The 23,952-nt window shown below is 35.1% G+C and overlaps 1 protein-coding gene across 24 annotated transcripts in view; it reads left to right on the plus strand.

The window, feature by feature from the left end:
• The window catches only part of SLMAP (sarcolemma associated protein), an 81,279-nt gene that overhangs the window by 37,570 nt on the left and 19,757 nt on the right, over nt 1-23,952 (plus strand). For 5 of the 24 annotated variants that reach the window (XM_063411544.1, XM_063411542.1, XM_063411553.1 and 2 more), the window contains 14 exons: nt 820-892; nt 1,716-1,752; nt 1,915-1,977; nt 2,978-3,073; nt 3,345-3,416; nt 4,087-4,227; nt 4,893-5,030; nt 6,283-6,451; nt 6,539-6,589; nt 7,103-7,153; nt 10,702-10,764; nt 16,360-16,416; nt 19,767-19,850; nt 20,107-20,166. In XM_063411544.1, coding sequence (XP_063267614.1) covers nt 820-892; nt 1,716-1,752; nt 1,915-1,977; nt 2,978-3,073; nt 3,345-3,416; nt 4,087-4,227; nt 4,893-5,030; nt 6,283-6,451; nt 6,539-6,589; nt 7,103-7,153; nt 10,702-10,764; nt 16,360-16,416; nt 19,767-19,850; nt 20,107-20,166 — 1,155 coding nt within the window. Of the gene's footprint in view, nt 1-819; nt 893-1,715; nt 1,753-1,914; nt 1,978-2,977; nt 3,074-3,344; nt 3,417-4,086; nt 4,228-4,892; nt 5,031-6,282; nt 6,452-6,538; nt 6,590-7,102; nt 7,154-10,701; nt 10,765-16,359; nt 16,417-17,691; nt 17,832-19,766; nt 19,851-20,106; nt 20,167-23,952 lie in introns of those variants that run through there. The other 19 variants (XM_063411549.1, XM_063411548.1, XM_063411561.1 and 16 more) reach the window with 13 other exon arrangements.

A 23,952-nucleotide genomic window follows, 5' to 3' on the forward strand; every position in this document is an offset into this window, starting at 1 on the left:
ATTGTATCAGTAACATTTTTTGGAACATTGTGTAGGAAGTTTGAACTTGGTATAAGAATCAAGGATTGGATTTCCCCCTCTTACTCCTTAGGATCTTTCTCGAGTTGAAAGAATCTTGAACTTAGTCCTCAAGGAGCAAGTCCTCTTCTGAAAGGACTTGTCTAGGGCTATGCGAAAGATGTGCACTACAAGCACCCCAAAATAGAAATGTGTTGTATTGAATAATGCTGCTTATAGTATTTGAAAGGATGTACTTCTCAGTTGTTCCTACACACTTCCTCTGCATTTCCTTTTCAATCCATCTTTGTAAATAATAATTGCTTGGCAAGTTCCAGATCTTGAAGTAAGTGTTAGTGACACAAATTGGACATGTTACCTTTTAAGTCCCTGGATATGCTTGTGGGGATCTTGTCAAAAAGATTGTTTTGTTTGTACCTCTGCATTCCCATTACTTGGTGCAGGTAAGATGCTCTTCACTCATGATCAAAACATTCACTTTTTCAACTTAATATAGTGAAGACAAGTTTCAGGTATTGCTGCATGTGGAAGAGTTTCAACTGGAATTCTCCACTGGTAGTATACCCAGCCAGGACTGAGTATACAGTACAATCTCTTGAAGTTTATAATGATGATGTTTCCTGTGTCCAGAGGAGGTTTGAGAAGGCAGGCCCAGGCACTGATGCTTGAACGTGTTCGTGCCTCCTCTTCGCCTGTCTCAAGGTTTCTTAAGACAATTTGCTTGGTTACTATAACGTTAAGCACTGAACTTAAATTTAAGTAGTAATGGATCATGATGACTTAGTATTTGTTTCTTTTCAGTTACGCATGGATGTATAGTCTCTACTATCAAACTGTTCCTTCCAGATGGAATGGAAGCTCGATTGCGATCAGAGTAAGAATATGTATTCACACGTACCAAAATTCAACTACTGTATGATGAGGATTTGATGGATATTATGTTTAAAATCATAATAGGAGCAGTTTCTTTTCTTGTGATCCTGCAAAGCGAGTAACTGAGTGCATGGTTCTTTTGCAGGCATTATGAGGAAAAAAACCCCTAATTTGCTTGTTGTTTTCAGTAATTAAGACAACTATGAAGAATAAAGAAGTTCTCCAAAAGAGGAAAAAAATTCTTATGTAATTGGGCTTTTCTGACTGTGGTTTACTCTGCTGAAATGGATATTAGAAACAGAATAATATAGAGAAAAAGAAAGCAAATAAGAAAATTCTCCTGCCCTCTTTCTTTATTTGTGATTATTATTTTGCCTGTTTTAAATGCATGTAGACTTGACTAAAGAGAAGCTAATGGAAATTCAGATGAATATTGACAGCATGTTCTGTGTATATGCCCATTTTTGAGAAATCTTCCAAGAGTAGTAGAAACCAAAACTTTTAACATTTTGTTTACACTGAGTTCTAATCACAAATGGCATAATTTTAGTCACCTTTCATTATCAACAATTTTGTTGGGTTTACTGCTAATTTAAACATTCTTTTATTATTAGTATCCAGAAATACTTGCATGGAGTTTTAGGGTGTCTTTGCTTGCTTGTGAGACGATAAGTAAAAGTAAATTACTATATAAGATTTTCCATACAATTTCATGTCCAAATAAGAAATTGTAGAAATGTATGGTGTTATATTTTTAGTTTTGATGAAAATGTCCAAGTACAACATTTATGCATTTTGTGTCCACTTTTTTTTTTATTTTTTAGTGTTATCCATGCTCCATTGCCAAGTCCTGTTGACAAGGTAAGTCAGTAATTTGCTGGTTTGTACCTTATTCAGACACATGCTATTTTCAGACCTTTTATAAAGATGAAGAAATAGTGAAGTCGGTTCAGTAACATTTTGATATGTTGTTTTTAATGAAAAATCCAAACCATTCTGATTCTTACTTACCTTCTTTTTCAGGTTGCTGCTAACACTCCCAGTATGTATTCTCAGGAATTGTTTCAGCTTTCACAGTATCTACAAGTAAGTTTTATTTTAAGGGCGTTTAGTTTGGCTGAATATTTTTGTTTAAAACACACATCATATCCTGTGGCTTGTATCTACTGGAAACTACAAAGGAAGGGACAGTGCTGGCAGCTTTTCCTCCTCACTGGCATTACCAGCCTTTCTGTGTCAGTTTAATAGGTGTGCTTTTCCCAAGATGTCATGCCACAAAAGAGTTAGACTGATAAATGGCAGCATGTTAAACTGAGTGCTGATAGATAAAAATAAACTCTTTAGAAAGGATGATAAAATCAGCTTTCTGGGAAAAAAGAGAAAGCTTTTTTGTTGGTAAATTCTGTCCAGGTTTAACTGCGTGTAAGTTCTACTGATTTATTTTGACTGATTTTGTTTGATAATGGCAATTTTTATTTGTTCACATCAAGGCTTTTGAGATAGTATCTATCTTTATATGTATTTGCTGACATAGCAGGAAGGAGCTCATGCAGATGCTCTGTCTTTGGAAGCCAAGTACATACTCACTCACCAATCTGTTCACTCTCCATATCCTGGAGTTAATGAAGATGCTCTTCTATCTTCCTGTCATGAACTAAAAATCAAGCAAAAATAGTAGTTCTTGCTTGGCATTTCTTGTTTATGACCTCATTTGAGGATGAACAGCTCATTGCGTGGAAGCTGCCAAGCTGTCTTTTGGTGTCTGCAGTTTTGTTACTCAAATTATTGACAAGACAAAGTGTCTTTAAGTCTTGGGAAGAATACGAGTATATCCTCAGTACGTGCAGCATAGCATGAAAAATGAAGGGTTTGGGAACCTGAGGTTATAGGATAGCATTTTCTAATTAAACTATCCAAATAAATTTAGGGATGGTTAAAATGGAATGGGCTTATTATGGTTTTGAATAAGTTGACAGTGTTTGCTACTCACATTTCCTTTTTGTTGTATTTCTTGGGATCTCTTCTGTTGCTTCTGATTTCCTGAGTTGTTATAGCTGAACTGACTGGTGCCCTACTCTCTTCACAGGAAGCCTTACATCGGGAACAAATGTTGGAACAGAAGCTGGCAACCCTTCAGCGACTACTTGCTGTCACACAGGAGGCTTCGGATACTAGTTGGCAGGTATCTGCAGGCATCCTTTCCTTATAGACTGAACTATGCACTGCCATATAAGTTTTAGCTGTTAATGGGGGGAAAAAGCAGCAGAAATAATAAAAACTTTATGGTGGTTCTCTAAGACTGTGCAAAAGACAATGTTTAATCAATTTTATGGTTGTGTACCTTTGAAATAGCTATTAGCAGTAGGTACTCCAGCAAAATTCAGATCTTTAAAGCAGAGCTCTACTGGCACTACATTAAGCATGTGATAATTCTAAGATGATACTTCTTCTAGGCTTTAATAGATGAAGACAGGCTGCTATCAAGACTAGAGGTTATGGGAAATCAGTTACAGGCTTGTTCAAAGGTAAGTAGTTCACTTAAAGTCGAATATTAGGAATGCTGAAAGGCAGCTCTTTTCAAGTGTTTTGAAACTAGTTGTTGGATAGCATTTGGAACACAAACTTTCCAAAATGAGCCTATGCAACTTTGATAATTTGAGTAGCACAAAAACTGGACATCCGCTCTGTATTTCAAGGCATGTCAGTAAGTGACTGTTGTTTTTATTGCCCATATCCTGTCTGATATTCAGAGTTAAAAGTATGTGCTGCCCTGATTGTTGTTTAGGCCACCTAGGCCTTGGGGTTTAATTTTTATTTTATTTCTATTTCCCCTTAACTATCTACATTGTAAGAACTTTTTCTGCAGGTCCTGTTTAAGGTCTTTCCTCTGGGACCTGGTTTGTCCACTTCTATGTCTCCTAGGCTTGAAATTGTTTTAGCAGGGCCCAAGAAAAGTGCCATTATTTTCCTGGGATCAAAACTGACCACTGAATGTATGCTCCTATACATACACTTCAAAAAAACTGATTTATACCCAGTTATGTCAAGAATCTTTCATCACTGATTTGTACATAATATTTTCTCATCTATCAGAGATTGCTAAACATTTTTAATAGAACAGGATTTATCACAATCTAATTTATTTAATGAGCAAAACAGTAATTATTGTATTCTTGAATTATTTTGCATGTGCAGAATCAAACAGAAGACAGTATACGAAAAGAGCTTATAGCATTACAGGAAGACAAACACAACTATGAGACAACAGCCAAAGAGTCCCTGAGGCGGGTCCTTCAGGAGAAAATTGAAGTGGTCAGAAAACTGTCTGAAGTGGAGGTACTGAAATTTCATTCTTGGTTTTCTGGAAGTGCTGAAATAGTTCAAACTGCTGCTATTTAGATCCCAGCTTTGTTGCTGTAATATGTCACTATCTGTTGTACTCTGACGCCTCCAGGATACGAAGTAGTGCTTATTTCTCCTATTGGGCAAGACTAAGATTGTTAAACCATTAATGATAAACTATTCTTCCAGCTCTTCCCTTTTCTCACTGCTTTCAAAATTCATGATGCTGTCTTACAGAAACTACTGTGTGTGGGACATACACAGGGAAAATGACATACATGTATTGAAAAAATACTGTAAGACCTTGTTTAAACCGCAGCACTTCTGGCAACATACACTTAACCACTTGTAAAAAGTGTGCTTAAAAGGAGCTTTTACAATGAATGAGCTTTTACAGTTAAAGTGTTAGACACTCTTTTGAAGTAAGATTTCTACCCCTATAATATCTCACATTATTCTCATTTCCTTTAATTTTTTTTCCTTTATCATTATTTGCTATATTCCCTTGGTCAAGAAATCTCATAGGACTGGTTGTCTTATGACATATATATGCATCCTGTGCATATATAGTGCTTGGAAAAAACAGATCATCTGCGGTGTTTGGTAATTTATTGTCTGTCTTTTGTTATTATTTATTGCATAATAATTCTGTCTTACAGCGGAGTTTAAGTAATACAGAAGATGAATGTACACACCTGAAAGAAATGAATGAGCGGACTCAGGAAGAATTAAGGGAATTAGCTAATAAGTACAATGGAGCTGTAAATGAAATTAAAGATCTTTCTGACAAGCTAAAGGTAATGACAGAATTTAATCTGATTTAGGATACAACTGTGATAAATGGAACAAAGAGATACAGTTTAATTTCTAATGCAGCAAACATTAAAAGCAAAAAAAGTTAAGAAACTTGTTAAACAGCAGTTAACAATAGAAAGTTGCATATCATCTACATATTCTCTAGGTTCCATTTTAACGTAATTGAAACTGTCATCAGTTAAGTAACTTCTAAAAAGGTTCCCTCTTCATTCACTTTGAAAGTTAACAATATTTTTGGGGCTGAAATAGATGATAGTGTAAAATGATGTGTAGTATAAAACTTTATATCAATCTGCTTCTATTTTGAACTAATAACTTTCAAGTTAAACATCAGAAAGGTAAGAGGAATAAAAATCTAGAATTAGAAATAAATTTGCATTTTATGTTTCCTCTTCATGCAGTTATAACAAACATAACTAGTCCACCACATTGTAATAATATGGCTCATCTTCCATCTTGCTATCAAGTTTGATATTAAATTAAATATCTAAGTATATGAATATTTAAGGAGTCTTTATGCTGGAGAACACAATAATCACTTTAAGATAAAGCCTGTTTGCTAAGAGTCTCCAATCTAGATAAGTAGGAGTTGTGGAGGAGGAAGGTAATGGTGTTACCTCTGGAGACCTGAGACAGTTGCTACATTTATCTTGGATAAATTGGAACCTAGGTTCTTAGTTCAGTACCTCAGAGAAATCTTTCTTTCCAAACTAAAATGTTAAATTGCTGGTCTTAAGGCAGTTCATCTCCCAGTAAGGGGTTGATCCCTGGTGATGATGAGTATACCCGGAAGGATCAAATCTGAAACTTATTACCTTATTTTGAGAGAGGAGACTGTTTAAAACTTACGTTATTGAGATCTAGCAAGGAAAAAGATGTGGCTTTCAATCAAGGTGGTCTGTGAAATGTACATTCAGTTCAGAAGGGTTCTTGGATTTTGATGGAATCAAAGAGCTGGAGACTTTGGGCATTTCTTAGTTCTAGGGCCCTTTACTGTTACTGTAAAACTGATGTTCCTCAGTCAAAAAGTTAGTTAAGATACTTTGAGATTTTTCTCAGTCTGCTTGAAGTGAAATTTTTATATAGGTAATAGATTTTGCTTTTTTTTTCTTTTCTTTATCTGATTAGCAGAGAAAATTACTATGTACATTTAGTTACATGAAAATCAAGATGACCTATTTTTCCACATGTTAATTTTGATTTTGGGGGGATTTTAAAAATCTTTTTGAGTAGGTAGCAGAAGGAAGACAAGAAGAAATCCAACAAAAAGGACTGGCTGAGAAAAAGGAATTGCAGCATAAAATAGATGAAATGGAAGAAAGAGAGCAAGAGCTTCAAGCAAAAATAGAAGCTTTGCAGGCTGATAATGACTTCACCAATGAGCGGCTGACTGCTTTACAAGGTTAGTCAATAGCAGGGAAGAAACTTTGATTATTTGTTTTTTCTTTTAATCTGTGAAATACTTTTTTTCTTGGACTTCTGTTTACAGTACGGTTAGAACACCTTCAAGGGAAAACTCTTAAAGAACACAAGAGCTTAGGTAGGTGTGATCAATTTCTTGTTTCAAGCTGGTTTCTGGGTTTGCTGTTCCGTTACTTTTGTTATGATAATCTTGTAGTCTCGGTGCCTGGAAGAAAAGTTCTGATTGCCGGTTACCCAGTAGGGAGCTCTCCTGAACTGGTGGGTCAGTGTCGGGTCAGGGCCGGCAGAGGGTGCTGCTGTTGCGGGTTTTTGCTCTGGCCCAGGGCCCGAAACTTAGAGGGGCCTTCGAGCCATTAGATTTAAAATACTTATATATATATATATATGCACACATGTATCTGTATGTAATAGGCAGTAATTCTTTGGAGTTAATAACCTCTTAGACATTTGAACGAACAGCAACATGATCTGTAGTAGGAAGCACATCAAATTCTGCCTGGTTTATCTGATTAGGTATTTCTGAGGAGGTGGTATAAAAAGCCAGGTACGTTTCAAAATGCTATGTTTAGAAAGAAACAGAACACAAAACATTTTTCTTGGTTCCAAAAATAATGCCCTTTCTTAATCCTAGGCATACAAGTTGACGACTTCATACCTAAAATTAATGGGAGCACAGAGAAAGGTAGTGTATTTGAAGGCTACCTTTTGTCTTACAGTTGATGTTTGAAAATGAACAAATTCAAAAGGTTCTCTAAAGTTTTGCTTGGATTTTTTTCTCTTTACAAATGAATTTGTCCACTCTTGACCAGCTTTTTTTCCCCTCTCTCGTTTCCCTCTCTCGTTCCTTTCGTTTCCCTCTCTCGTTCCTTTCGTTTCCCTCTCTCGTTCCTTTCGTTTCCCTCTCTCGTTCCTTTCGTTTCCCTCTCTCGTTCCTTTCGTTTCCCTCTCTCGTTCCTTTCGTTTCCCTCTCTCGTTCCTTTCGTTTCCCTCTCTCGTTCCTTTCGTTTCCCCTTATACTTCCAGTCACAGTGTTTTTAGAAACTTCTATAAAATACAACAAAACCACTTGGAGGCTGTCTTTCTTTGTTTGTGATGGGCCATCACTTGAATCAGTAGGAGTCTACTGATTGAATGATCTCAGGGTTGTGACACAAGAAAGTGGAGAACTCATTGGTTGTTTTTACTTTTAATTTTCCCTTGCATCACATAGACATACAGTGTTTTTCTAGTAAAGCTGGGTATGCTGAGTAAAGACAGCAAAACCTATTTTTTATAGCTTTAATATGAAAAATGTGAGTATATAAAATTTACAAACAATGGAAACTAACTTTCTAAAACTCAGAAGTATCTTTATGTGAAACAGCAATTAATACAGATTAAACTAAGTGATAGGGTTTTTTAAAGGCCAGTTAGTTAGAGCCAAATATTTTAGCTTATGTCTTAATGTACATGAAGTTTTTTGAGTGAAATTGTCCAATATCACATAGAGCAAAAAATATTCCAGTTATGATTCTGAATAGTTTAATTGGCTGAGATATGTTTGTCCTCTTATGTCAGTTTTAATTTTTTCTTGATGTAGCTTGCTTCTACAATCTGAGGAATGGTGGTAGCATTGGTTTGAAGGTTCAGGGACCTATACAGGGAACTCGTGGTTTTAATCAATATTCACAGTGTTTAAGGATTCCTGTATTTATATTTTTGAAACAGAATTTTAAAGTTCCATATGCATATTTGTAAATTGTGAGATTCTTAATTAGGGAGACCAATAGCAAAATCGAAAGTTACTTATGACATAAACTCATGGCTGGTCCTTACTGGGAGCAGGTGGAGACATCTGTTAAACACCTACAGGAACTGCACCAAAACCTCCCCTAAAGCTAAGAGTACCGGTTGCCTCTATGTGTCTTAGCATTTTAGGCACTTAGCTGTGGTGCATACTGAGGTTAGCAAGCAGGACATTCAGTTCTTGTTCCCACTCCTCTACACTACCATGAGATTTTATTTTTATATAGATTGATCTATCTTGCTGATGCATAATTTTAGATTGGTAATAGCTTAATATTTGATGGAATGGTTAAGAAATAGATCTGCTTGTCTCTTTTTTAAACTAGAGCTACATTTGAAACATTTAGTAAAAGCCGTTGAGCTTTAACTTCAAATGTAAGTTATTTTATAGAGAAATAATTTATAGCATCATACTAGATTTGACTTTTTTAAAAGAAACACTTTTTGTTTGTTTTAAAATTGTTGATAGGAATGTCATGTGAGATTGTGAAATACTGATACCTTTTACGAGTCCAAATTTTAAAACTGCCCATTTAAAATCATTATGTGATTATAACAAATCATTATATGACTGAAATTCACGTGTTTGATCGAAGGTGAAGAAGCAATCCCTTTTGGACTTATTTTGGGTTGTACAAGAGTCAGTGTCCTCTGAATTGATGCATGACAAGATAGATTCCTCCATCCTATGAGTAACAGCGGAACTTGACTTAAAACCTGGAAGTTTTAGGAAGCTGTTTGCCAGATTATTTTTCTTTGAGTACAGACAACATATAACTGCTTATTCAAGTTCTCTTTCTGTATGTTTATATTACCTTTTTTGTCATGCATATACCATGCTATTTCATTATTCTGTATTTTAGCATAGTTTTTCAGTATTCTGTCAGTTGTACCTTTTTCTGCATCTCTGCCATACCCAACCCATCCCCATTTCTCTGGCATTTCACAGCTTGCTGCGTTGCATTCTCTTCATGACAGTCTGTGCATTTTTGCATCTTCCAGTCCCTTATGTAGCCTGTGTATAACAGATGGGCAGTTATATGCTCTGCCAGATCTTGGATTTTGTTCTCTTTAAAGCAGCAGGAGGCAGTTAATGCTGGGCTTTTTGTTTGATTTTTTTTTTGTGCAGTGTAGTTTTGTATTATTTTAGAAGAGCTAAAAATTTTGAGTTTATAATGCAAATTGAGCAAGTTTGGGAATAAAAGAGGAAAACTGTAAAACCCATGTAAAATTAGTACACTTTTAAAAATTGCTTTTGTCTCTTTTTCTCTCAAAGTGTGTGCATAGGCACACTACCTAGCCATGATAAGAATAATGGTTTTACATTACTTTTTTCGGTGGCTGTAGCAGTCAAGAGCTGCATTCCAAGTAGAGGAACTAAGAAGCTTTTAATTAGAAAAGTGTATTAGAGGATGATGGTTAGGCATACATTTGGTCTCATTGCACATACAGCAAAGCTGGTGCAGAGGAGAGGAACTTGTTTGTATAGCAAGCCCCTGATAAAAGTTGTGTAGAACTAAGTTGTTTCAAAAGGTTTTTTTTTCTTAATGTGTTGCATCACACCTGGCTTTTATCTTTAAATTTTGTGAGCCATATATTATATAAGGAAAGATACGAGAAATTTGTATACAGTCACTTAGAGGACCAGGTAAAAATGAAAAGGAAAAAAAGGCAAGTTTAAATATGGATAATAAATTTTACAGCTGTGGTGTTGTTTTTTAAAAGCTCTGTCCTTCTGGGTTGAAAAAAGTTGACTTTTCAGAGCAACCTTAAAATATAGTAAAGCTCAGTATTGCAGTTGAGCTTCTGATGTCAAAGCTAATGATTGAACAATTTGGTTACCACATTCTGCAGGTTTGTGCTAATGACAGCCTTTTCTCATTGCTGGACTCTTGATCAAAGGATTTTTGAGGTTCTTCAGAAAGTAAGTGTTTGTGCCTTGAATAGGTGCAGGATTCTGATGGAGTTGGGAACTGAGCAAGGACTTGAGTAAACCTGGGAAATGAGGCCAGTTTTAGGAACTCTGCTGCAGAACTGTCTTTTCAAAGTGAAACTGTTCAAAAAGTATAGGCATATATTCAATGAGATTTGTAAAATAGAGGGTGTTAGATATGAAGAATCAACACGAAGATTAATGAAAAATTTTGAAAATACCCTTTTAAAGCTATTAAAAATGCTGAAAATATAGATTAAAAACATGTTTCTTTTGAAAATGCAGCTGAAGTACTTCTTTATTCTGATCAGTTCAAAAGAGTAATCTATTTCCTAGTATCACTCAGCCATCATTTCAACTTCATGTCTTGTCTGCCTGCATATTAACTCAGATTTGATTCAGAAGTCTGTTATGAATACACTGACAAATATTGTTAATATGCCTTTCAAATTTTTTGTTGCCTCAGTTGGAAAATAAGAACATGTAAACTGAAGTGTTTCTTTCTCTACTAGAGCACTTTCTTTCAAAGAGTGAAGGGGACTGCACTTTTATTCATCAGTTCATAGAATGTCAGAGTGAGTACAAGAGTGTTCACATTTGTTTTAAAAACAACAGAAAACACAGAAAAGTTGGATGAAACCAGAATTTGTCACTACTGTTTAATATTTCTGTAGTAGCAGAAATTTTCTAAGCATAGAATTGTGGCATTGTGGTATTAAGCAGATGTCTGGTAGATGCAGTAATAGGATATCTTTGCTCTTGCAAAGCAGTGGTCACATTGTCTCTTCTCAGTTCATCCATTATTGTGCCCTGACCAACAAAAGGGTGGTGATATTGCCACATGGTGTTCAAAACTGAATGTCATTTTTCACCTGTTACAAAATAAATTGAAGTCTGTCAGTTTAAGCAAACATCACAGGCAGCAGAGGGACAGAGAATGAGGTGCCTTTTCACATATCTGTAATTCATCTGATAATTCAAGGCCTTACACATTCTCCAAATTAGTTGTAACAAAAGAACAAAAGAGAAAACAAATCCGTAGTTTATATATGGAAATCCAAGAGACTGTTTTAAGAATAATGGAAAATTGCAATACCAGTCTTTAGAAAGTTGTGTTATTCTGGAATATGAAATGTGTTTTTCAAAGTGTAAAGAAATAGCGCTGTCTGCACATTTATAATTAAGGAAAAACTGAAGATGTTAATACTTTTTGCCTACTGAAAGAAAAATATCATTAGAATGAAGAGAAGCAAAGAGCTGTTAAACTTGAAGAAAATCTGCTTCTTCTTTTTTTACCTCAGAGTTTATAGAAACTATGTACCTAAAATTGAGCAGATAAGCATTTAGAAGCAGAAATAAGACAGGATCATTTTTGATGTAAGGTTCATTGGACTCTTTCCTCTCAAATTTTCATGAGAAAGTGTAGAGGATTTGTTTGATTTTATGACTTGGGATCCAGATTGCAGTACCATAAACCAAATGACGTGATACTGCTAATGTTTGTCTAAGAAAATTTAAATTTTATTTATTGAACAACGTTTATTTAAAAAAAAATAGTGACTGGTACCTGTCTTTTGTCAGGCTGCAGTTTAAAATAATTCTAAATTTTGCAAAGATCTTGTATGGATCTTCTTTTTTCAGTATGTAAAAATGAAGCTAAATGCTTGAGTAAACTTTTTTTTTTGTCCAGAACATGAGGAGCACACTGTGTGATGTTCAAACACAAACTGGTTGCCTGTTTTCATTGTTCTGATGTTAGCGTAACCTATTTTGGCAAAACTTAGGTTAGTGTTACTTCTGCAAACTAAATGTGACCAGTCCTGTCACTTTTGAGAAGGAAAAGTGATCAACAGTATCAAGTAAAATATTCTAAGATGTAAAAGAAGTACTAATAAGAGTAAAATTAAGATCAGGTGATTTTTGCCTACCATTTCTCAAGAAAGCTACAGAGTGAAGACACTGCACAGCCTCGACTGCCTCAGTTTTAAAGGAATGAATACAAGTTCAAAAGGGTTCAGTATTTTGCATTTTTATGACAGTCTTAAGTTTTCACTCTCACATCAAGAAAAATTTCAAATCATTGACCCTTTTATTTTTCCTTGGACTGAAAGTTTGCATTTTCCACATTCAAATATGTTTAGTCAGGCCTCACAATATCTTGAGGTTAGAAACTGCAAAATGTAGGATCTATTTTTTTTTCCTTTTGTATGTAAATGCTACCCTTCAGTCCTACTCCTGTTCTTTGCTCTGTGTAGCCTCAAGGACTGGGGACTCCTGTGGAGAAAAATTACAGTTCTAGAGACTGTGAGGAAGTCAAGTTTTAAAGCACGCAGCAAATAGTGTAGAACAATATCGTAAAAATTGGCAAGACAGAGCAAGAATATATAGTTCATCATATAGTAGTATGTTGGGGTTTTACCCGGAGGTTTAAGTACTGCGAGAGGAGCAGGTTAATTACTTAAACAGTAATGATATAATAAAAGTCCCAGAAACCAGATGGTTTGTAAAATCCAGCTTCTGTAGATTTTTAGAAGATATTATGTAATTATTTTTATTTTTTAAGCACAGTGCGCCCCCAACACAGTAATGTATCCGGATCTCTAACATCTGTGGAGTGTTATGAAATCTGGCTCTGAATGATCTGGGAAGTCTCTTATTTTCTCATAATTACATCCAGTTCACTTGTTGCTCATTCCATAGCTTCTTTTTACTAACCACTGGTGAAAATCAGTGATATCAAGAGCAGAAGTCATGGTGCTTCTCTTTGATCAGTACATGATATGAATTATTGGCAAAAATGTGGTGATCTACAGACCAAAGTGGTATGTGTCGCCCTGCTAGCTTCCTGTCTTTCACTCCAGTCTAACCCTTCTTTATTTGTGTCCTTATTTTTCCCTTACTTTGTGATTTTGCATTTGATTTTAAATGCAATTCAACTTCTTTATGTTCACCAACCTGATTTTTGCAAATTTATTAGTAATAGTTTCTGAATGGATTGAATAGTTATTTTTAACTTTTCCTTTGATCTGTGGGTGTCAAGTAAAGTTAAAGCTGTTTAGTATCACTTTTTTCAGATGGTCAGAAATTTATGCATTGAGGGACAGGTTTTTTATTGATTTTTAAGCCTGGGCTACCTCAAAGACTGTTTTGATGCCAAAATATAAATGTAGAGGGGCCATGTTACTTAAGTGATAATTGGAATATTAACAGATCTTAGTTATTATATTGCACACAGTGATAGACAACCTAAATCTAAAATAGAGTTTTTAAATTGAAAATACAGGAAATGACTAAAAACCTAAAAGAAAGCTGGCTTTAAGCTGCAAAAGGAAATATTAATTATCTTAAAGATGAACTGAAAGCTTAACTTCACAGCAGATTGTGTCAGTAAAAACATTAGTTATGTGTATCTCTCTGCTTTCTGTTAAGTAGGGACTGGATAGCATGAAAGCTAAAGTTCTTTTGTGCCAGAAATTAAAGCTAGGATCCTCACCCTAATTTATATTTTGGTAGCCAAAACTGCATGTCTTCATTCAGGAAAGACACAAATTGATTTAAAAACAAATCAGGTTCATGAAGTTTTCTGAAACAGTAAAATAAAAAAATGCAGAGATTTGAAAGAGATCTTTTAAAGATGTCTCTTTATTTTTCTTTCTCATTGTTGTCTGGATTCTACCATTTTTAGTGACTAGGGTGGTAACAGAGAAAAATAAGATTCTATGGAGTTCAGCGATACCAACATCCAATTTTCTGTGTATTATCTAAATACCAACATGCTGAGATAAACTATTTTTTTTGTTGGCTTAGGCCATATATTAGTGGTAGAATTCTTGAAATATGGAGAATGTTCACTTGTTCTGAAAGTTAGGAGAGGTGTCAGTCACCAGGTGCAAAACACTGACTGTGCCAGCTTTAGGTCAGCCTGGACAAACTCGTGTACTGCTGCTCAAGGTCTTGGCTGAAGAAATGGTGCCACCTTTCAGGAGACACCTTTCAACAAATGGTGAAACCAGTAATGAACACTAGAAAACAATAAGCCACCATGCAAATGAAGAAAAAGCCAAAAAAACCCATGCCTGCGGTTTCTTTTAGTCACAAATAAAGTGTAGAGAACTGCTGCATAAGTTTCAGTTTGGAAAATGTGTCAAGAAGGGTAGTTTCTGTTTTGTATTGCAGTTATTAAGAGTTTAGCAGTTACTGAATTGTGAAAGCTAAAAGATCCATCAATTCATAATGCTAAATTTAACTCTGTAAGCTGATTATGGAAACCTATTTTAAGATAGCAGTCTAGCATGGGTGAGGTATTACTCCTTCAGATCAAATAGTTGAAAGATACTTTATTTGCTTTCAGCTGTTTTATTCAGATTTACAAGAAAAATTCCTCAGCTTTTTTCTTGCTGTCTTCCCTTCCACCCCTCTTCCAGTCACAACTGAGTCCTGGAATAATCATATCTGAAGACTTTTGTTCAGATTTATTTTATTTTAAAGTGGAAGAGGACTCATGATATCACTCGAACTCCTGACTTGTGGCTGCCAGTAACTTGATTCCCTCCACAGTCCTTTTCTCAGTCTAGGTACAAGTCGTTCTCACCAGCTCTGAGGAACTCAAGGCTGTTCTGAATTTGGATGATGAGTGATCTCCTACAGTTGCTTGAGACCCAAAGCCAGTCCTGAAAATCCAGTGTCCTGTTCCATGTGTTTCTGAAGCAGTATTAGTAAAATGTTACACTAATGCAGGGTAATATTTGTAGATGAAAGTAGGTGGTAGGAACATCTCTTTTAGACTGGGTTATCTGGCTGTGTGGAGGAAGGCAGAGGACAAGGCAACCTTTTGGCCATGAAAACCCTTCTTTAGACTTCAGGGCTTTTTGTCTGAAAGCTTTTCTACCATCTAGCATTGTAAAAGATGTCTCCTCCCAGGTCTTGTCCTGCATCTGTCCTTAAATTGTCATAGTTAACAGCAACATGCCTTCAGAGGAGTAGAGGTATGAGTTAATTTCAGAGATACCTGCAGCTGAAAATGCTGACTAAAGTGTGTTTTTTAAATTATTATTATTATTTCTTTTAAATTTGAAGAAGATTTCCTGTCATCCAGCTTCTCCAGTCTGACCTCTCCTGTTTGTGCTGTTCATTCAGCCTTCTGTCTCAGTTACAGCACATGGAGTATCCAGCAAAGTGCGTTCCCTGCCTGGTTATCAGGGATCTGACAGGGAGAGCATGGAGGAGAGGCAGAGGCAGCTTCAATAAAGCCTGATGTTTCAGGGACTAACACCTTTACATGCAAAACTGCAAAATCTACTGCAAAGAAATTGAGGATGTGATGTGCAAGATGAGACCCTCAATAATTCTGTGTCAACATCACTTCTTAAGGGATTAGAAATAATGAAATCTCACCTGCAAAAATAAACTAATTATTCAATAGTTTTTTACTGTCTTTGATTAATCCAGTCCTGTTCCTCCCTTGGTATTCTTGTTTATCTTCATGTCCTAGCAGGAGTTAAGACGAAGTTAGCAATCTAGTCTCAAATTCCACTTCTAAGATTTTTGAGCACCTCGCATACATGAGCAAACTTCCCTAAAGTAAACTTTGTAAAGAGACTCCATTTTTCATGAACCTGAATGTAATGCGTTCCTAGTTTTTTTGGAGGTTTGTGCAGCTCTCTTGAAAGGTTTAAACGAAGAAAGGCTGTTTCTGTGTACCTTTCACAGGTGCTGTTAAAAGCAAATTGTGATGTAGAGGGAACTTCTCTATTACTGTTTTACTGTGATGTATTTCTAGATTTCAGCTGTGGTGGGTGGATGTCTACTTCATGCAAGAAGCTCTTCAGATTCCTTTTTTGATAACTAAACTTGAGAAATGTGTTAATTACTTGTTGTTTCCAATTAGATTTTTTTTTATTTTAAAGTACGTAAAATTAATTTTTCTAGATTCTCATTAGTGAACTGCAGCATTATGTAAGTTAATAAGGAGAAATAATTATGCACTGTATTACAAAGTTCTGGTAAGCTTGTGTGCTCTGTCTCATTATTCCGTGCCAGAATAAAGTTTTTGTTTGAGCCTGAGTAGAAAGTAATATTATCAGCTTTTAATTTGGTCATGGAATTTACTCTACGTAGATGTGTGTAGGGAAGATTTGAGCTTGGGAAGTAACACTTATTTTGTTTGGCAGACAAGATCATAGATGAAGGACATCTAACCAAAGAGGAAGAAACAAAGCTTTTGAAAGGTTAGACTTCTGGATTATTTAACTGTTTTGAAGCATGATTTTTCTGTCACTCAGTGCACGTTCTGTGTTAAGCCAGCAGTTTGAGTTTTGATTGAATATGCATTTGAGGAGAAATTCAATAAAAGAGAGGGAAATTGTATGCTGAACTCTACTCCAAATACCATTGTAGGCTAAAAAGATTTAATGGAAACTATTTTTGAAGATTGAGTGCATGAAATGCTAGTCTCAGTATTGACTGAGTTCTTACTTGAATATGCATTTAAAAAAAAAAAAATTTTTGTAAATTCATTTCAAGTTTTAGTGCCTGCATGAATTCCAAACAGGATTTTGGTTTTATTATAGTTCTACATAGAAATAATGTTTGGTGCCATTTTAAGTTTTAAATAAAAGCCTATTTTAATTTGACTATTTTCTATCTTACACTCTCATAACTTTAAAATAAGTATTAACCTCCTAAATGTGTCTTTTCCAAGTAAAACATATCTGTGCCTCTCTAACTCTTTTCTCTAATGTATAAAGCAAGTTAAATTAAAGGAGCTAATTGCAAAAGACTTGTCAAGGAACAGTCATCCTTACCTTACAATGTCAAGGTCAGGATTGCAACCAATTGTGCAGGTCAATATTTCTCAAGTGCCTAATAATGTAGAATTGTTTGGACTTGCAGGCTCGCTCCTCTCTTGCAGCTTTTTAATACACATTAATAATAAATGTTAGTTTGTTAAAAGTCCAGCGTTTTGGAGACATTTTGTTTATCTTCCTTCAGTGCATGGAATGGCACCCTTAACTCCTTTCTGTATGTGAGGAAGCTATAGATAAGGTGCCATATTTGGCAAAAGAATGCATACAATAACTGTAACGTAACACTTGCATGCCTCTCCCATTGCAAAACTCTGTGCTATTTTTAGTGTTTAGTAATATATTCTAACTCATCAAGTATGATGTCAACACATTTTAATATACTTTATCACTTTGGCTATATTTATTCAGCTAAGTTGTATTATGAGAAATAGGAACAACTGCTGTGATATAATATAATACAGGAAAGAGTTTTGTGCTTACGACTCTGGTTCCAGAATAGGAAACAGGTTTCTAATAATTTGTCTGTCTTCTGCTGTTTCACATGTGGAACTGGTACATCTTTCCTTTGGTGCCTCATCTTTTGTGCCTTGTTTCAGAGGGGGAGGATACGAGGTGGGGAGAAGCTGGTGTACCAAGGGTGGGTAGGAGGGAAGTATATAAGGGGATGCTGTGAGAGATAGAATTAATTCAGTGGTTGGAACTTGCACTGTTCCTCCCATTTTGCACAGAGCAGGAAAGCAGTATTTCCATGGATGCCCAGATATGGTAAAGTTAGTTGGATATGGATCTTCCTCAGCTTAGTACTTCTGGATCGGCCACTAATAAAAATGACATGGGTGAGGCTTTTAGGTTATACTTTTCTTAATAGTTTTAAAAAATAATGTATTACTTGGTTTAGTAATTATTACAGCTTTAGTGACAATCCTGCAAGCTTGGTTCTATATTATTTTTCTGTATCTGTATGCAAAATGTTTTGATTTGTAACACCTTTAGATATTAGTTAAAAACCTTATTCCTAAAACTAAGAAAGAAGCCTTTTCGTTTTAGCAAAAAACCACCCACTCCCAAAGTTTTTAACTACAGTAATCATTATGAATTTTGAAGTCTGCAAAAATTTGAGTTATGTTTGGAATAACTGCCAGGTCTGAACCTCTAGTGAGCTTTTAACTTAATGGTTATTTTCCCCTTCCTCTTCTCCAGTGATTTCAGTTGCATTACAATGAGAAGAGTCTTGCTTTTCATCAGCTGTTTTGTTTCTACTTGCTGCCTTCTGTTTCATGTACAAGTGAATGTTAATCTGGCACAGAGTTATAGAAAACTTTTCATGTTAGATTAGGAAAACTTCAGGCGTTTTTTTCTGTTAACCTGTCTGTGATCTGTGATGTTAATTTCCTCATGTAACCACACAGGTTGTCTCGTGTTTCCACTTCTTTTGTTTTGGGGGAAGTTAGTTCTGTGTATTCTCTTGTTACTTGAAAAAATGTCTTATTATTCCCTTTGTTTTTATTTATTTTCATAAACTATCCTTGTTGTATAACATGATTTATTTACTGATGTGCCTCTTTCTTCCTATGTTCTAATACTTCATTGTTGCATGCACGCTGTCTATTTGTGGTGATATTATTTGTGTTCACTGTGCTTTTCTCCATGGGTGGTAGAAGTCTGTGTAGGGGCAATGCTGTATTTACCCCTTTTCATACAATATCTCTGCCTGGAACTTGAGACTCAGAGGAAACATCTGTTAACCTGCAGGTGGGCAGCAGTGCTGTCAAAGAAAGGCTCTGAATAGGTAGCCAAGAAAGATTTTGTTTCGCATAACCTCACCTGCATGTTGGTGACAGTTCCTTGCTGACAGACCTGCTGGGTTAGCCCACACCAGAGATGGTGTGTCCTCTTTTAATGGACCCATTAGAACTCAACCATAGTTGTTATTTAAGAAAATTTTTTTAAATGTATTTAAGTCACATATGATATTTAGACTTTGAGTCAGGGATAATTCTGTATGGGACAAAGATGCACTGGTGTAATTAAATCCCCATATCTTTAGAAAATATGTGGTCTCCACTAAAAATATAGAACTGGAGAAAAAAAACCCCAACAACAAAAATCCAGGAAACCAAAAAAAAAAACCCCAGATGTGTGGTTTCACTAGGCTGCATGTAATAAAGTGTTCAATTATATACGAATAGATATTTCATGAAGGTAATTTATTGTAATTTTTTTGTGGAAACAACATACACTGCTTCTCTTAATACAATTTAAACTGAAAATTCTTTCTAGAAACTACTGTATTAATTTCTATTGCTCTGATTCCTTAATGGTTCACATCACACTTCTTTCAAACAGTACATTATGTACAGGACTTGTTATTATTTTATTTGTCCAAAATACTGAAGCACAGTTTTATTCTTAACAGCAGTTTCTTTCTGACATGCTCCAGTATTTGCATTGTTCTAGTTTTCTTTTCTTATTTGTTTGCTGATTGAATCCGCTTTTCCACAGTTCCAGCTGGCAAGAGCACAGCATTAACCCAAATTCAAGCTGTGCACGACACAATTGCATCCTTTATTAGAGGCTAGAGTAGGTTAATGACTCCAGGGACGTGGAATCCATTTTAACTGAGACTTGCAAAGAAATAAGCACCCAGCAGGTTTTTAACTGTTTCTTGAACCAAATTGTTTTCTGTTGACATTTAGCAGTACTTTGGTGTATAGGAGAAATTATGAACAAAGCATTTATTGATTATAGTTGCTTTTCCTTGTCTCTTCCAGAGAACCAAGCACGAGTCAAAGAATCTAATGATTTGTCCGACACCCTTAGCCCAAGCAAAGAAAAAAGCAGCGACGACACTACAGGTAAGAGTTTAACTGGATTTCTGTAACCTCTAATTAGCTTGAATTAAATCTAGGTAATCATGAGCATTTTCTTAAAAGAATGGAGTGTATTCTGCAGAGTTAGAGACAAGCTTACAGCAGTGTTGTATATTTTACGGCTTCATAATTTGCCTCTTGTAAATTGAGGACATAAAATCTTCTCTTCATGTAAAGAATGTGTATATGGGAACTGTCTGCAGTCTACCTGCTCTCTGAAAGCTGTGGGATTTCTTTTTAGATGCTCAAATGGATGACCAAGATCTAAATGAACCTATTGTCAAAGTAGCTCTTCTAAAAGGTAAACAAACTTTTGCAACTTTAGATGCATACTCTGTATATGTAATTTTTTATCTACCTAGTTTTAATCAAAAGTGCATTAAAATAGAATGCTGCAATTCAAAGATGTTAATCATATAGTATGGAAGAGTTAAATTGAAATATCAGTAATGACTCCTTTGAGTGATACAAAAGCACGCTTTTGAGTGTTGCTATAGAAATAATCTGTGTATAAAGGTAATCTCTGTACTCGCCAATGCTGTTATAGGAATTTACATGTTATAACTTTGATTTGAGAAGTAGACTCAGCATACATTTAAGACTGTAACTGTGGAGAGGAGGGATACTTCCATCACTGACATTTTTCTAGTATTGTCAAATTTTACTTGCATAGCTTCTATCACTGTCAGAAATGCTTCTGCTAGTTTGCAACTGATGGGTTAATCAAAACAAGATATTAGATTTTCTTATTAATACAACCAAAATTAGAAGTTTGTGTTGTGACTATATTTGAAATGATTGCTGAGGCCTAGCTTTGAGCTTCATTTATATGAAAGTAATTTTTTTTTTTTGCATTGAAGGCATATACTTAATTAGCAAGCTGATATTTACATATCCATTAGCTGAGGAACTTTGTGGCATAATAATTAGTTATTACATTTAGCCTACTGAAAATCATTTTATGTCTTTAGAAATTAGACACTTGACAAGATCTGTGAAATTATGCTCCTGTTGAGATCACAAGTAAAATAAAGTCACAGTTCTTTGTGATTCAGAAAGAAAGGAAACCATAACGGAATGTAGGAGACATGTAAAAGAGCTGTTCTCTGCAATTGTTTACACTTCCTAATTTTACAACAGAAAGGCTTCCAAAATTACACAAATTACTTTTGCTGTTTGGCAATGTATAAAATTGAGTTTGATATTTCCCAGTGGACATCAGTTCAGCAAAGTCATTTAGAAAGGAGTGTTTGAGATACCGGGCATGTTCTATTTGGGGTTTGCTCTTATATCTCCAACTAATAATAAGTATGTTCAGTGACTTTCTATGCTAGAAGGTAGAATTTGATAATGTTGTTTGTAGTGATTATAATAGTCTTATTTTTGGTTATAAAACTGAGGTTGGCAGCAACTTTTCCTCTTGAGACTATTTACTGGCATTCCTATTTTGTTCTCATGAAATCATTAAAAAATATCTGTGCAATGAATCATTTGCCCTTTTAATTTTTATGAAGAGTCTATAAACCCACAGTTTTGTTTGAGGTTTTTTTTAGAGAGCTGTTTCATGTGCCTGACTTTGCCCTAAAAAGGATCTTATTTACCTCAGAAAGGTTTTCAAGTAAACGTGTTATGCAGACATATAATTAAGGAAGAGTGAGAACATTTTTCATCTGATGTCTGTTTGGAATGCAGAAATGGCTGCTGGAAAAGGCAGCGGTCTTGTTGAAATTTACAAAGCAAATTAATGGAACAAGGAAATTATGAGACTCCTTATTGCTGTAGTTTTCTCCAAGCATTTTCCATCAAAATTTTTGAGTGCATTCAGAATTTGATTCAAGTTTCTACAAGTCAGAATCTGGCAAGGAAGGGAAGGGGAGAAGCTGTGACAGGCTTTGTTTTTTCCTCCCACAAGGTGAATTACTTTATTAACCATTCATAATAGCTCCCTGGACACTTCTGTTTAAATAGGCTGTTTGTGACTACTTATTGCAAAGTTAAGAAAAGGTAAATGTTAAACAGATGGAAAGAAGCAGTAAATGTCATGGGAAGATTGGTAATCTTGTTCTAAGCAATGCCCCTGTGTTTTTATAGTAATTACAGGGCTGATCCATGGAATGCTAGTAGGAAATGTTTTCAGGTGAGGGATTGCTGAATAGTGGTAATTTACATAAGAAATTTTGAAAATCAGCAGTGGTCTGTAGCTCAGAAAGTTTAGGAACCATCGTTTTATGTCAGAATAACCAGATACTTTATTTTAAATATAAATTACTGTTTCCTTCATGGGGATCTTATGAAGCTGAAAAAAATCTCAGGGTTGTAATTGTCGTGTCTGACGTCACCAGAGTACCCTGAAAATTGTCTTCTGAATAACCTGAGAAATCCTGCGAAATTCTGAAAGTGAACTTTCAGAAGTGTAGCTTGAAGAAATATCAGGCTGCTCATAAAGTTGCTTCCATGGGCCAGGCACATACAGATAAGAAATCAGTTAAGACCACAGCCTGTGTATGTTTGTACATTATCTCTGTTAGCCAAAAAAAAAAAAAAAAAAAAAAAAGGAATTAAAACTGGTAAAAAAAAAATTGTTTTTTTAAACAATTTTAAAATTACTATTAGATTCAATGTTAAGGGACACCTTACTGTATTTGTGTGGGAAACAAAGTGATATAAATTGAGAACATTTCTTAAAATATGGCAAACTGATGAGTTTTCCATGAGGTAGAAAAAATAAATGAGAGAGAAAAAATGCTGTATTTGACCTTTTTTATTTAATTCTTTTTGGCACCTTGTTGTAATTAATGGTAACTCGTTAGCCTTTTCTGAGGACAGTTAGTCGTGATGCCAGTTTGCTTCTTAGTGGACCTGATTCTAACCATGATGATAGTTAGTAGTTTTATTATTTGAAATAGGGCAATCCTACTTACTAAAGAAGTACTTTTCAAAACTAGAATTAGCACTAAAGTTGTATTTGCTTTGAACTAAATGACATTTAATTTTCATCGGGTAAGACTAGAAAGCTAATATTTTCTTGTGCTTGTATTTCTTGGCATTTGATTTAGAAACATGTCAGGCACATGGAAATTACCCTTTTGTGTTGATATAGGAAAGAGTTTACCTTGATTGTGCCTTTGCTAAAGAGATTATGTTCTCCCTTAGATTGAGCCTCAAGTCTTTTTTGAAGCAGTACTGCCTTTTATGATGTGTGCTTTCATTGACCAGAAAACACTGCCACCACAAAGTTCATTTAGGGTGTCTGTTGTTGGATTTGGGACACTGCTTCTTTATCAGACGTGATTTGAGCATAATTTGTCAACTTCCTCATCCATTTCTTCTGAAAAGTCTCATTAAGGAGGGTTGAAAGTCTAATTGCCCTAAATCTTTATCCATGAGAAGCTAAGAACAAAACATGTTCAGTAAAGAGAAACTTAGATTTAGAACTCATAAACTATAAAACAAAATATTTGGATGAAATATGTAGTCCCCTCTGTTCTTTCTGCTCTCATAATTTTATTCTGAGAAAGTCTAAAAGCACATGTTTTCTCAGCTCTGCTCAAACCCACAGTTCATTACTGTGAGAGCAGAAAAAACAGCCCCTTAGAGAGATGCTGTATGAAGAGTTTGGCATGATCTGCTAAACAATTTTCTTAATTAAGACAAAAAGAAAAAAAATCTATAATTACTTTATTGATAACATATACAGCTAAATATGAATGTCAAAATTGTAATGATGAGCTAAATTATAGTTTCTTTTAATTTTTTTTCTTATTAACGGAAGGTCCAGACAAACCAAAGTAATATTTTTTTCTAAGCCTTTATCTGAAATCCATATGGTCTATAGTTGCAGATGTTTTTTGACCAGGTAATTGTCTAACCCTTTTCTGTTCACCCTCTCCCATGATACACAGCTGGAATTCTTTCACTAAGTACCTTCCTTTGCCTTTCTCACCAAACAAGCTTGATACCAAGTTTTAGCCCTCTACCTGTAGCGTTTATTAGTGCTGTTTGTGGTTATTGAAAGATCAGTTTGTGCACAGGCACAAACTTAAGGAAAATCTGGTAAATGAGAGTTTGCTGGATGCTGTTCCTGGCT

This window comes from Prinia subflava, chromosome 14 (assembly GCF_021018805.1).
Source record: "Prinia subflava isolate CZ2003 ecotype Zambia chromosome 14, Cam_Psub_1.2, whole genome shotgun sequence".
In the NCBI taxonomy this organism is placed as follows: Eukaryota; Metazoa; Chordata; class Aves; order Passeriformes; family Cisticolidae; genus Prinia; species Prinia subflava.